General features: G+C 48.1%; 1 protein-coding gene across 1 annotated transcript; it reads left to right on the top strand.

The window, feature by feature from the left end:
• The first annotated feature begins 5,594 nt into the window (after window positions 1-5,594).
• On the top strand, window positions 5,595-12,415 carry LOC128596790 (cytochrome P450 2A13). The gene is made up of 9 exons (XM_053606508.1): window positions 5,595-5,819; window positions 6,330-6,492; window positions 7,277-7,426; window positions 7,611-7,771; window positions 8,847-9,023; window positions 9,999-10,140; window positions 10,845-11,032; window positions 11,425-11,566; window positions 12,061-12,415. Exons 1-9 carry the CDS (start codon window positions 5,640-5,642, stop codon window positions 12,240-12,242), a joined length of 1,485 nt encoding a protein of 494 aa, XP_053462483.1. The 5' UTR covers window positions 5,595-5,639; the 3' UTR covers window positions 12,243-12,415.
• The last annotated feature ends 2,503 nt before the right edge of the window (window positions 12,416-14,918 follow it).

Raw genomic sequence — 14,918 nt, 5'->3', positions numbered from 1 at the left:
CAGGTCTGAAATTTCAGTTCTGTTCTTTTGGCTTTATCTGTCTACTTAGAGTTATTTTAGCATGAGTAGCTCAACGATCAGCAGAAACTTGAACAACACTTATTCACAGAATTTGGGCTCCCCCTCTCAGGCTCTCTCCTTTTTGTGATTCCACCACCACTACCAGCAGGTGCTTTAATCACACTGAACTCTTGTTTACTTGTTACTGAGATCAGAAAAAACACAATGTTCCTATCTGGGTTTTATAAATGCCACAAGGTATTGTCCAAGGGCTACCTTCAGGCTGAAAACTATTTTTTTTTTTTTTTTTTTGGTGGTTTTTGGCCGGGGCTGGGTTTGAACCCGCCACCTCCGGCATATGGGACCAGCGCCCTACTCCTTGAGCCACAGGCGCCGCCCCAGGCTGAAAACTATTTAAAAAAAACAACAGAAAATCCCTGTCTTACAACTCTCTTCAGTCTTGGCTGCTTTTATTCATCCTCCGGTGATTTTGAGGAATTAATTTTCTTAATGTTTTGCTCAGAGTTAATAGTTGTTATCTGCAGGATGCCTGATCCAATAGGAGTTAGTCTGCCATTAGAGACGAAGAGACTTCTCAGAGCACTTGTACTATCTGTCTCCCTCACCTTTTTGTTTAAAAAATCCTTTCTCCTTTGCATCTGTGTCCTTCATCCCAGTCATCTATCCAACTTCTTTCCCCTCTCTCTACCCTCTGTCCTGCCATTCTCCTGATAGGAGGGCATTTCAGGCTAGGACATGAGCTGGCCACACCACCAGGAAGAACTTTGACTTTCTTCTTTTCTTTTCCCTTCTTCACTGTACTTCAGCCAACATTCCCACAGCCCTACCCTAATCCTTGTCATCACTCTGATATCTGAAACTCAAACATTTCACTCTGACACGACCACTTATTCTCCAGGCTCCCCTTGTGCCAATGGCCTGCGTGGTTCACTGGTTGGTTGGATTCTTTGGTTAAGGTTCCGAAGAATGCAAGAACTGTGGAAGGTCAAGGCTCCCTTCTATTAAAAGACTTATTTTTCTTTTCTAATATTTTAGAATCTTTTGTTTCATGCTTACAGGGAAGTTTTTCAAGAATGACAAGGGATTAGGGCAGTTTTCTAGTGTTTCACAAAGAAGAGAAGGTGGGGCTTGTTTGTCCAGAGTGGCAGTTAGAAGCATGAAATTTACAGTCACACAAAGCCATACCCAAGGCTCTGCCCTCATTAGCCGTGGGACCCAAAGCAAGTAACTTCGAATTTTTGAGGCTTTACCTATCTCAGTTGCAAAATAGAGATGATAAGCCCAACCTCACAGGCTTGCTATGAGAAGTTTAATTAAGATCATGCTCAGAAAAAAGTTCACACAGTTTTTCTTTTGAAGAAGAGAGACTGGGCCAGGAGCAGAGGCTCAAGCCTGTCATCCTAACTGGGAGGCTGAGGCCGATGGATTGTTCAAGCTCAGGGGCTTGAGACCAGCCTGAGCAAGAGTGAGAACCCATCTCTACTAAAAATAGAAAAATCAGTGGGTTGTTGTGGCGGGTGCCTGTAGTCCCAGCAGCTCGGGAGGCTAAGGCAAGAGCATAGCTTGAGCCCAAGAGTGAGGTTGCTGCAAGCTATGATGACTGCATAGCACTCTACTTAGGGCGACAGAGTGAAACTTTGTGTCAAAAATAATAAAAAAAGAGAAAGAAAGAGAAAAACATAGCTGGGCCAGGGCCATGTTTGAATACAAACACAGATACTGATCTCTCACGCCATATCCAGAATAATCGATAAGTCCAAATTTGCTGACTTCTCTATCTCCAAGTTCTGCCAGTCTGACTCCATCTCCAACCCCCCAGCCAGCTCAGAGCAGCCCTTCTGAACGCTCAGTACCCTTCCTGGTAGTAACCTAATTGACAGTCACAGGCAGACATCGGATATTTGTGTGTACACAACATGGCCCACGTGCCTGCATATGTACCCTACAACACATACACAAATGCACCCATATATGTAGTCACCCAGTAATGCACATGCACACATAGATGTGAATTCACAGGCATTCATTGGGTTGGATACAGAGACACATGTCCTAGACATTCCCAGCCAGCATACCCCAAAGCATGTATATACTTATGCTACAAGGGCAGATAGAGGCAGGGACTGGGGGGTCACTCGGGCACAGAGGCTCAGCCACACACGCCCTGCCAGGATGTGCACAGATGTGTACGTGTCGACATAAACTGGCATGGATACCCACGTATGAAGCTCAAATGCAAACCCCACAGATACTGGTGAATACATGACTCCATCTAGCACCATGGGCACAATGCAACATACATGCGCACAGCCATGCCAAGCGGGAGGCGGCCCAAGATCCATTTCCTCTCCTCAGCTCCTGTGCAGAAGGCTTGGCTGTGCTGAGGAAAGGATGGGGGAGAGAGGTTCTTAAAAACTCTCTCTCCCTTTCCCCATTTTCCAGAGGAAAACCTTTAGGAACTGTAGACGAGAGAATATAAAAGTCAGGAGGAGGCTTAGAGAACATCTCATCAATCCCCTTCATCCTATGCATTAGTGAGAAGAGCAGCTAATATGCACTGGGCACTTAACTGCCACCCACATGGTACACATTAGCCCCACAGACTAAGAGCCAGTGCTCTATAAGGCTCAGAGAGGTGAAGTTAGCTGCTCAAGGTCACACAACCAGGAAGCGACAAGCTTAGAATTCCAGTGTATGCCTTAACCTTGCTCTTAACCACTGTTCCATCCATCCAGAGAGAGAAACTGAGGCCCAGCAAAGGCAAAGGATTTTCCCACTTTCACCACTAGCTCTCTCTGGAAGCCTGTGCCCAAGCCACTGGCCCACTGGGATGTGTCCCTTCCATGTGACTTCAAACACTGATCTCTCCGGCCACGTTTCAGGATAATCAATAAGGCCAAATTCACTGACCTCTCTATCTCCAAGTTCTTCCAGCCTGACTCCATGCCCCGCCTTCCCTGGCCAGCTCAGGGCAGCCCTTTGAATACTCAGTACTCTTCCTGGTAGTAACCTCACTGAGAAACAAACTCCCCAAGTTTCTACCTCCTTCTTCTTTAAGAAACAAGGAGGAAGGGGAGGTGCCCAGGCTTGCAGCCAGCCCAGGTGCAGCCTGGTGATGAGGATTAGAGGCACTGATATCTGCCAAGCCTGCACTAATCCTTTCTCTCACCACTTACCCCTCCAAAGCCAATAAACAACTTTCCTCTCTCTGTTTTGTTCTCTGCCCTTTATTCCCTTCCCACAGGTTGAATACTTTGAGAGGAATACCAGCCCTGGGAGTGCCAACCCCTGACACCTTCACTTGTTCAAGACCCTGAGGCTGGGTGCAACCCTACACTGTCCAACCATCAGAAATTGCCTAGTGCCCAACTGGAGCCCCTCTCAGAGCCCAGCTGGGACCAAACTCAGGCCCAGGTAGGGTCGATATTAACACCTACTTAATGCTCATGTCAGAGCCTGCTGGGACCAACCTTAGCCCTGCATGATGCCATTCTTATGCTGTCCTAAAGTCAACCTCCTAGGCCAACCCTCAGAGCCCTTTTGGCACCACAGGTGGCTCTACTAATATTCTCCTGGGATCAAGTTCAGTGCTGATTTTTTTCCCATCCTAGTATACACCTGGGGCAACCTCAATGTCAACATCATGCCCCTCCCTTGCTGGCCTACCTGGTATCAAAACCTGTAGGTGAAGTCACTGCATCCACTGCTGATGCCAATCTTGGCACCTGCTGCTAAGATTGATCTCCATTTGACTTCCAGGATAAACTAGGCCAGTGAATGAAGGGAGACAAAGTGAGAGTTCATATTCCAGCTCCCTTAACTACTACCTATGTGACCTCAAACAAGTGGCTTTATAGAGTCTTGGTTTGCTCATCTTCAAAATGAGGATGATGATGAACCAGCATCATTCTTACAAAGATTCAGTGATCATACACACAAAGGCTTAGTCTTCTTGGATTAATAGTGCTTACCTTAATCTTTTTTTTTGTTTGTTTGTTTTTGTTTTTTTTTTTGAGACAGAGTCTTACTTTGTCGCCCTCGGTAGAGTGCTGTGGCTCTTGGGCTTAGGCAATTCTCTTGCCTCAGCCTCCCAAGTAGCTGGGACTATAGGTGCCTGCCACAACGCCCGGCTATTATTTTGTTGCAGTTTGGCCGGGGCTGGGCTTGAACCTGCCACCCTCGGTATATGGGGCCGGCGCCCTACTCACTGAGCCACGGGTGTTTCCCTATGTCCTAATTCTTAAGGAAGAATCTCCCTGAGGGAAGGACAGTAGGGCCTCTCATACTTTCTCTACTCCCACCCATCCCATGGTCCATCTGTGCTCCCAACACTGGAGTGTATCTAAATCTCTTTTGCTATAGTTCCCACAACCTACTAATAACCCATGACAAACCAGTAATTACCCTTAAAGAAACCTTAACACATCATCAGATATGACCTTCTCTTCCCAAATATTCCCTTTCCACTGGTGGAGAAAACAAACCCAGAAAGGGAAACCTAAGAATGCAGAGTAGAAGAGATAGGAGTTCAAGGTCTTTGGCTTAATAGCCTCTCACATGTGTGCCACCTGCCCACTGTCTATTCTCTGTCTTCAGTATCCCCTATATAAAATGGGGAACATTAATGATAATGATGATGATAGAAATGATACCAATCTAGTGGGCTTCTCTAAGGACCTGGGTAGGAAACCCGTGGCACTCTTGCTAAATTATACCCTTGGGACAGTTAGGATTTCTCCACCATATTGGTGGTTGTTAATTGCTATTTTCCAAGACCCAGCCAATCCCTTTGCCCATTGAGATGAGTTACTCAGATCCAGGTCTGTGGAAAGTTCCACTAAAATGTAGTTCTGGTCTTCTACCCCTTTCCTGACCAGAGATGGGCTCTCTGGCACTTATCCTGGCCTTTGAGGTTCCAGTGAGGATTCTGGGTATCGAGAGACTGTATTGGGTCCAAAGCAAAAGCTAGTTAACACCTCAGGTCAGGTGCTAACCCCAGGATTCTGTTAGGCTTTCTGTATAGTTCTCCTCCCAGGAACTCCACTTCCACAGGCCTGGGATCTTCTTTGCCCTAAGACTCAAATCCATGTCCTTGGAATATTCCCCCTCCTGAGACCCTTAAACTTACTACATCCCTCCTTATGGAAAGACCCTCAAACACACCACTAAACTTCTCTCACCCCAGTAAAATCCAGACCTTTGGATTTTTCTCTCTCAAGACCCCCAAATCCACAACTTTGTGTTCCCTTCTCACTTTGAGACCCCAAATCCAAAGCCCAAGTGCTTCCCTTATGCAAATATTCCAGACTCTTCCATTTTGCAGCTTATCCACTGCCTATTCTTTAATCCAGGGCCTTGAAGTACCCCCTCCTTAGGTGCCAAAGATTTAGTATGGAGGCCAATGTTTTCTCAATCTGGCCTTTGGTCCGTCTCCACCCTCTGTCTGGGTCCCAAGCAAGCAGGGCACATGGTGTGGGTTGTAGCAAGGAGATGAAAGAGGATAGTTAGATGAAAGGGGATAGTTATATAATCAACCAAAGCCCATCCTTCTTTTTCAGTAGCATATAAAGGCAAATCACTCCAGCCATTGCCATCTGACTATCACTCTCAAGGACACCATGCTGGCCTCCGGGATGCTTCTGGTGGCCTTGCTGGCCTGCCTGACTGTGATGGTCTTAATGTCTGTCTGGCGGCAGAGGAAGATCTGGGGGAAGCTGCCTCCAGGACCCACTCCCTTGCCCTTCATTGGGAACTACCTGCAGCTGAACACAGAGCAGATGTACAACTCCCTCATGAAGGTGTCACAAGGCAGGGAGAAGGATTGTATGGAGGTGTGGTGGGGGGTGGCTTCCCAGTTTAGCTGGGGCTTTGTGACAGGAGTTTGACTAAGTTGGACCAGAGCAGTAATTTTCAACTAGTGTGTCACAGCACACTAGTGTGCCCTGAAGAATTATAAAGACTGTTAATTAAATTATTTTTGAAAGAAATTCAAACCAGAGTAAGTATATTCTTTCCTTTTTTTTTAAGCTCTTTTTGTTTTGAACGACATAATTTAAGTGTGTTGTGGAAGTTTCAGTATAGGTTCAAGAGCGCTGTGAGATTAAAAAAAAAAAAATGGTGGAAAAACACTGGACCAGAGACTTAGAAAGGAAGTTTCAGCCTCAGAGGGTCAGCCAGGAAAGACCACAGCTAGGGACATCTAGTCCCTTAATGTGGGAGATGCATCCATCCCAGTCTGGGACATCTCAGCACTGAGCCCGTTCAGCTAGGGGCTGCTCCTTGTAACCACTCCCACTCACATCCACCAGATCAGCGAGCGCTATGGCCCCGTGTTCACCATCCACCTGGGGCCCCGGCGGATCGTGGTGCTGTGCGGATATGATGCTGTAAAGGAGGCTCTGGTGGACCAGGCCGAGGAATTCAGCGGCCGAGGGGAGCAGGCCACCTTTGACTGGCTCTTCAAGGGCTATGGTAAGGGGGACCCTCAGTGGGGGACCCTCGGTGGGGGGCGTGTGGTCAGGCAGACTGGATGGCCTCAGTTTCCTCAGCCTTCCCTCCTCACTCACCTGCCTACTCAAGCCTGTGGCAGAACATCCATCTGCTCTCTGTCCAGCAACGATTATTCCCTCTCCCCGCGTCTGTCCCGCTCCATTCCTAGTATCCACAGCCAGATTTCTCCCTGGCGCTCGCTGCCCGGTCTCCCTGTTCTCTCATAACCGTCTCTTCTTTCCCCTGGATCTCTTAGAGCGTTTGGGATTTGTTTTTCAGAGCTTAGTCCTTAATCTTTTTATCAGTCTCAGCTTCTGTGCTTCGCCACATTTCTCTCTCTCTCCTCCCTCCCTTGCTTCTTCCTTAGAATCTCGCTCTATTTCTGCTTCAAAATCCCCGTTCCTGCCTCTCCTGGTAACGATCTCTGTGCGGTCCCGCTCTGTTTTTCTCTTCCTATTGTCGTCTCTTCTCCGGTTTCCTTTTAGACTCCTTCACAATGTTAACTTCCACTTCCCGGGTCTCCACACCCCTCCCCTCTTCCCCCTCCACCCTCCACCCTCTTTCTGCCACCCTCCCTCCTTCCATTTCTCCCTCACCGAGCGCCCCTGTATCTGTCTGCGGATGCCTCGTCTCTGCCTCTCTCCTCTTCCGATTTCCTCCTTCCACTCCCTCTCCCTATGCGCACCCCCAACTCCTGGGAACTGCGGGAACCGGCGCGGGGCCTGCGGGCTCCCCGGCCTCTCCCACCCCTGCGCTCGCCTCCCAGGCGTGGCGTTCAGCAACGGCGAGCGCGCCCGGCAGCTGCGCCGCTTCTCCATCACCACGCTGCGGGACTTCGGCGTGGGCAAGCGCGGCATCGAGGAGCGCATCCAGGAGGAGGCGGGCTTCCTCATCCAGGCGTTTCGGGACACGCGCGGTGAGGAGAAGGAAAGCGCCGGGCAGGGGGACTAGGTTGGGAAAGGCGCCCGCGCTCCCAGCTCTAGACTCTACTGGGAACGTGGCCCATCACAACAGTACCCTTCTCAGACCCGCGTCAGACCGCGGAGTTGACTCTCTCCCCACAATTCCCGTCTCACCCCTGAACCCGCACCACCCCGCAGGCGCTGTCATCGACCCCACCTTCTTCTTGAGCCGAACGGTCTCCAATGTCATCAGCTCCATTGTCTTTGGGGACCGCTTTGACTATGAGAACAAAGAATTTCTGTCACTGCTGCGTATGATGCTGGGCAGCTTCCAGTTCACAGCTACATCCACGGGACAGGTAACCTGTTCCCGCAGGGCTCCACCACAACCTGCAACTGCTCCCCTCCGCGGGGACAGGAGCCCCAAACTCCCATCTTCCTTCTGACAGCGTCCCCTTGAAATCAGCCCTCAATTTTCTACAAATGAACATTTGCATCAAAGCCCAGGACAGGTGCCCAGTAAACAGTCTCCAAGGATACCTGGCTATGTCAACAGATGCCCCCCAAAACAGGTTCTGCAGGAAAATACATACCCCTCAATTCAGGACTTTCACCTGCACAGGTGTTCCTATCTCAACTTCCCTTAAGCGTAACAGATACTCTCTGTTCTTCTAAATGTGTTAACACCTGGACAAGTGACCACCTCAGCCCACTCCATGAAAACCTGAACAACCTGGTGCTGCAAAATCCAGACCACCCAAATCATGTCACGTCGACACAGGTGTCCCACTGGCACAGCTAGACAACTGCCCCCCACTTGACCCACTTAAATACCCGAATATCTGGGCGAGTACCCAAACCAATACCCCATAACACATAAATATCTGGACAGATTATTTCCCAAACATCCGAACTCCTGCTCACTCATACATGTTACAGAGGTGCTCTGTGTAGCCCATGTGAATGAATACCTAGAACACCTGAACAGGTATCCCCTCCCACTTTAATACCTGAACTCCTGTACAAAAGCCCCGGATCTAGATCTGATCTTGTCTCCCGACAAGCTCACCTGAATGCCTAAACACCTCGACAGGTAAAACCCCCTTACCAGTCCCACCTGAATAGCTAAACACCTTAATAGATGTCTTTGAACCCGACCTCACTTGAATATCTGAATACCTAGATGTGTACTCCAATCCAGCCTCACTTGGATAGCTGAAACCTGGTCACATGACCCAATCCATTTCACTTAATTTCCTGGACCGTGCCCCACACTTAATTTGCAAGAAGATTATATACACATTACATACACATTCCTATCCAGCCCAACCTACATTCCTGGCAACCTGGACAGGTGCCTTTAATCCAGTAAGACAAGCCCCACTCCTGCCCACTGCAGCTGTCCTTCCCATCCCTTCTCTCCCCAACTCCCAGCTCTATGAGATGTTCTATTCGGTGATGAAACACCTGCCAGGACCACAGCAACAGGCCTTTAAGGAGCTGCAAGGACTGGAAGACTTCATAACCAAGAAGGTGGAGCACAACCAGAGCACACTGGATCCCAACTCCCCACGGGACTTCATCGACTCCTTTCTCATCCGCATGCAGGAGGTACATGCCAGCAGCCAGTGTGGGAGGTCCAAAGCCAGGCAGAGGAAAATAAGGATGGCCGGATGGGGAGACAACAGACACCCATTCAAATTAGCCCCAGCGTAACAATCCTCACAATCCCCATGGTTCTAATTACCCAAGGGCAGGACTTGTACATGAGAATCATAATAGCAAGCACTTCTACAGAACTATTATAAGTCAGGTATTAGTTAAGTGATTTAAGATGTTCACCTGTTTATCACTCACAGCAGCTCTTGAAAGAGTTCCTACCACGGCCCTAATTTTATAAAAGAGGAAACAGGCTGAGAAAGTATAAGTAGTTTATTTGAAGTCACAGAGTGAGGAAGCAGGAGACCTTAGCTCAAACCCCAGTCTCTCTAAGTCTGGTGCTTTTAACCACCATACTCTCACCTTTCATGACTTTTATGGAGTCTGAAGTTCAGCACAAAAGGCTCAAGGGAGGAGATTCCTCCATAGTAAGCTTCAAGATGTAGGGAAGGAATAGGAAAATTCTCTGTGTGTGTCTCAGAAAATATGTCTCTTTTTAACTCTCTCTGATTTACTCTATCTTGCCAGCTCTGCCTTTCTTTTTCATGATCTCCCTTGACCCGGCTGTTTCTAAACATTCCTACTATTTAAAAAGTGATTACATAGGTAGAGGCAGTGGTGTGAGGAGGATTGCTTCAAATCTGGTCTGAGGAACATAATGAGACCTTGACTCTATTTAAAAATAAAAAGTGACAACTAAGCTGACAAAGTATGATGTAGCAAGCCAGGAAAAGAACGTGAGAAGAACATTTTGGGCAAAGCCAGAAGCTGGGTCAAAGGTTGAAAAGTAGAAAGAAACTGGCAGATCTTTAGGGTCCCTTTTCTACTTTCGGTCTGGATCTAAGAGAGGAAAGTCCTAGAAAAAGCCTCAGAAAGACCCTCAGGACATGAGGAGGAAGCTCTGCCTAAAGCCTACTCCTCCTGCAGGAGCAGAAGAACCCCAACACCGAGTTTGACATGAAGAACCTGGTGCTGACCACGCTGAACCTCTTCTTTGCGGGTACTGAGACTGTCAGCACGACCCTGCGCTATGGCTTCCTCCTGCTTATGAAACACCCAGATGTGGAGGGTAAGGCTGGAGGGGGAGGCCTGTAGAGGACCACAGACCCTTAAAATTCCCCTGAGCCTGGTGCAATGTCTTCACCCCTCCCCGATGCCTGGACCCCCAGACACACCTTACCTTCCAGAGACAGGGCACTATTTGGCTGATAGGCATCAGCTGAGTCTCATTAGCTGCTAGAATATTGAAACTATCTGAACTGGGCAGTGCCTGTTCAGGGTGGCAGGTCCGAACCCAGCCACGGCCAAACTGCAATAAAAAAAATGGCCAGGCGTTGTGGCGTGCACCTGTAGTCCCAGTTACTTGGGAGGCTGAGGCAAGAGAATCTCCTAAGTCCAAGAGCTGGAGGTTGCTGTGAGCTGTGATGCTATGGCACTCTACGGAGGGTGACAAAGTGAGACTCTGTTTCTAAAAAAAATAAATAAATAAATATAAAGGAAAAGAAAATGTCTGAACTAATTGGTAAATCACTCCAGTGCTAAATTCACTCAGTGACCACTGCCCAGTCCTTCAGATCATCCCCTTAGATTCCTCCTTTATAATTTGCACATAGCCAAGTCAACAGGACCACGATCCCAAAATGCATATGGCCAATGTCTAGTTTGAATGCTCAACTTTCATGTCATATATAGATCAATGTCATCCATCCCATATTACCTATTTGGATGATCATCCCTGCTAGACCACTAAGCACATTCCTCCTCCTCCCCCAGCCAAGGTCCATGAAGAGATTGACCGGGTGATTGGCAAGAACCGGCAGCCCAAATTTGAGGACCGGGCCAAAATGCCCTACACGGAGGCAGTGATCCACGAGATCCAGAGATTCGGAGATATGATCCCCATGGGCCTCGCCCGCAGGGTCACCAAGGACACCAAGTTTCGGGACTTCTTCCTCCCCAAGGTGCTGACCACCCCAGCCTAGAGGGACCTCCAACCCATTTCCTGTGGCCCCAGCACCCCATCCCCATGAGAAGCTTTCCAGTCGTCTCTCAGCCCCTCTGTCAAATACTCCCCCAACCACCACATCCATTCAAACCTTCCCTCTTACAGTCCCCTGAATCCCATGTATCCCCCAGACATTTTGCCTCAGAGGAATCAACCCCATGTCCCCAAACTTCCTGTCTCAGGGACATGAACCTTATTTCCCTCAAAGCTCCTCCTTCAGAGAACCTCACCTCCCGTGCTTCCCGTTTCTCTTCCCTGGGATACCCTAATTCTCCCCTCCAGCCTTTATATACTTTCAGCACACCAATCACCCAAACTGCCTTAAATACACCTTCTTCTCCCTAACAGGGCACCGAAGTGTTCCCTATGCTGGGGTCTGTGCTGAAAGACACCAAGTTCTTCTCCAAGCCTCGAGATTTCAATCCCCAACACTTCCTGGACGAGAAGGGGCAGTTTAAGAAGAGTGATGCTTTCGTGCCCTTCTCCATTGGTAAGAGACCACTGTTTGGGCCCAGGACACTGCTCACATCAACAGGGGCCTCCATCAATCCCTCACTGAGGTGTAGTCTGGTATCCTTCTCCAGCCTGGAAACTCCTCTTAGAATCTACCCTCGAGCCTACCAGCTGATACCCCTATAACTACCAAACAACAAGTTTTGCCTGCACCAGTCAAAAGGGAAGGTAGTCCCATTTCAGAGATGGGGAAAATCAAGGCCCATAGTAAATCAGAAATTTGTCCAAGGTCATACAGCAATTTTTTTCAGATCTCTAAAAGGAGATAGAGCACAGCAGGCACATTTGAGAGTGTGTTTGGCGGGAAAAGCCATCTAAACAAGGAAACGGGTCAGAGAGGTTTGGTGCGTCCTCAGACTGTCTCTCAGGCCACAATACTCCAGCCTTTCCTCCCTGGGAGAATGCAGTTGGAGGTTGGTAGTGGGCGAGGTGGCAGGCTTCACCTCCTTCCTTCCCACCTCTCCTCTTCAGGAAAGCGCTACTGTTTTGGAGAAGGTTTGGCTAGAATGGAGCTCTTTCTCTTCCTCACTACCATCATGCAGAACTTCCGCTTCAAGTCCCTGCAGTCACCTCAGGACATCGACGTCTCCCCCAGGCTTGTGGGCTTTGCTACCATCCCACCAAACTACACCATGAGCTTCCTGCCGCGCTGAGCTAGGGCCCGGCAGGGCTCATGGGCGGGGCGAAAGGGAAGGGGTGGGGCAGGGGCGGGAGGGAGGGCGGGGTCAGAGGAAAAGGGTCTGGGAAAGGAAGGCGAGGTGGACTGAAGGAGGAGGAGAAACAGAATGGACTCAATTCACTCCAACAGCTGTTTTATTAAAATTAAAAATCTGCTCTGCAAATAACATTGTCAGGAGAATGAATCCAGAAACCACAGATTGGAAGAGAATATTTGCACCACATATATTTGATAAAGGACTTGTATTCCAAACATGCAAAGAATTGATCAAACTCAACAATAGAAAACATATAACCCAGCTCAGTGGATAGATACCAGCCACATACACCCGGGGTGGCGGGTTCGAATCCGGCCTGGGCCTGCTAAACAATAATGACAACAACAACAACAACAACAAGAACAACAAATAGCCGGGCGCTGTGGCAGGCACCTGTAGTCCCAGCTACTTGGGAGGCTGAGGCAAGAGAATTGCTGAAGCCCAAGAGTTTGAGGTTGCTGTGAGCTGTGATGCCACAGCACTCTACCCAGGGCAACATAGTGAGACTCTGTCTCAAAGAAAACAAACAACCCAATTTAAAAAATGCACAAAAGAGGGCCAGGTGTGGTGGCTCACTCCTGTAATCCTACCACTCAGGGAAGCCAAGGTAGCAGGATTGCTTGAGGTCAGGAGTTGGAGACCAGCCTGAGCAAGGTGAGATCCCGTCTCTACTGTACTAAAAATACAAAATTTAACTGGGCGTGGTGGCTGATGCCTGTAGTCCCAGCTGAGGAGACGGAGGCAGGAGGGTTGCTTGGGCCCATGAGTTTAAGGTTTCTGTGAGCAGGCTGAGGCCATAGCCATAGCCCAGGTGACAGAGTAAGCCTCAAGAAAAAAATGGTCAAAAGATACCTGAGCAGACACTTCACCCCCACCCTCCCCCCAAAAATACAAGGTAACATATGAAAAGATGCTCCACATCATATGTCACTATAAATTTCAACTTAAAACAATGAGAGCCCACTACACACACCTATTAGAATGGCTAAAATCCAAAACACTGACAACTCTAATGCTGGTAAGGAGGTGGAGCAACAGGAGCCTCATTCATTGCTGGTGGGAATGCCAAATGGTATAGCCACTTTGGAAGATATATTGGCAATTTCTTTTCTTTTCTTTTCTTTTTTTTAGAATTTCACTTTATTGCCCTCAGGAGAGTGCTGGGGCATCACAGCTCACAGCAACCTCCAACTCCTGGGCTTGGGCGATTCTTTTGCCTCAGCCTCCCAGGTAGCTGGGACTACAGGCACCCCACCACAGTGCCTGGCTATTTTTTTGTTGCATTTTGGCTGGGTCCCCCTCGGTATATGGGGCAGGCACCCTACTCACTGAGCCATAGGCGCTGCCCAAGGAAGACATATTGGCAATTTCTTACAAAGCTAAACATATTCTTGCTAATGATCCAGCAATCATGCTCTTTGGTATTCACCCAGATGAGCTGAAAACTTATATCCTTACAAAAATCTGCATACATATGTTTATAACAGCTTTATTCATAATTGCCAAAACTTGGAAGCAACAAAGATGTTCTTCAACAGAAGAATTAATAAACTGTGATACATCTATATAATGGAATATTATTCACCAATGGAAAAAAATGAACTATCAAGCCACAGAAAGACTTAGAGCAACATTAAATGTATATTGCTAAGTGAAAGAAGCCAGTCAGAAAAGGTGATAGACTGTATAATTCCAAGTATATGACATTTTGGAAAAGGTAAACTGTAAAGACAGAGGCTGAGGCAAGAGGATCTATGAAGCCCCAGAATTTGAGGTTGCTGTGAGCTATGAAGCCATAGCACTCTACCAAGGGCGACAGAATGAAACTCTGTCTAAAAAAAAAAAAAAAGAACAAAGATCAGTAGTTGCCAGGAATTTGGGGACGAGGGAAGGAAGGATAGACAAGTGGAGTGCATAGAATTTTTAGGTCAGAGAAAATATTCCGTATGATACTGAAGTGGTGGATGCATGACATGCCTTTTTCAAAACCCATAGACCTATACGACAAAGAAGGCAAACCCTAATGTAAACCATGGACTCTAGTTTGTAATAATATACTTGTATCTGGCTGGGCAGGGTGGCTCATTCCTGTAATCCTAGAACTTTGGGAGGCTGACTTGGGGGGATTGCTTGAGGCCGGAGTTCAACACTAGCCTGAGCCACATAGCAATAAGTTATCTCAAAAGAATAAAAAAAGGGTGGCGCCTGTGGCTCAAGGGGTAGGGCGCCGGTCCCATATGCCGGAGGTGGTGGGTTCAAACCCAGCCACGGCCAAAAACCAAAAAAAAAGAATAAAGAAAGAAAGGAAAAAATTAAAAATCAGCCAGGTGTGGTGGTGTGGACCTGTAGTCCCAGCTTCCTGGGAGGCTGAGACAGGAGGATTGTGATAGATAAAAACTGAAAAGGAGCACCAAAAGTGGCAATGTTTATTTTGACACTTGGGTGCAAGTGGGCTAAGATCTAAAGATGTCTGCAGGGCTTAGGGAGGGAGGCCAGTCTTTGGCTGAGGGGGAGCTTGTTTCTATCAAGGACCACCAAACTTGTTCTTATCAGGGCGTCAAAGCTGTCAGTCATCTCATTATTGGGGCTCTCCTGGCCAGGCTTTTCTTTTTT

Source organism: Nycticebus coucang, chromosome 10 (assembly GCF_027406575.1).
Source record: "Nycticebus coucang isolate mNycCou1 chromosome 10, mNycCou1.pri, whole genome shotgun sequence".
Classification (NCBI taxonomy): domain Eukaryota; kingdom Metazoa; phylum Chordata; class Mammalia; order Primates; family Lorisidae; genus Nycticebus; species Nycticebus coucang.
Note: the sequence above shows the minus strand (reverse complement) of the source record. Positions and strands in the feature narration are given on the sequence as shown.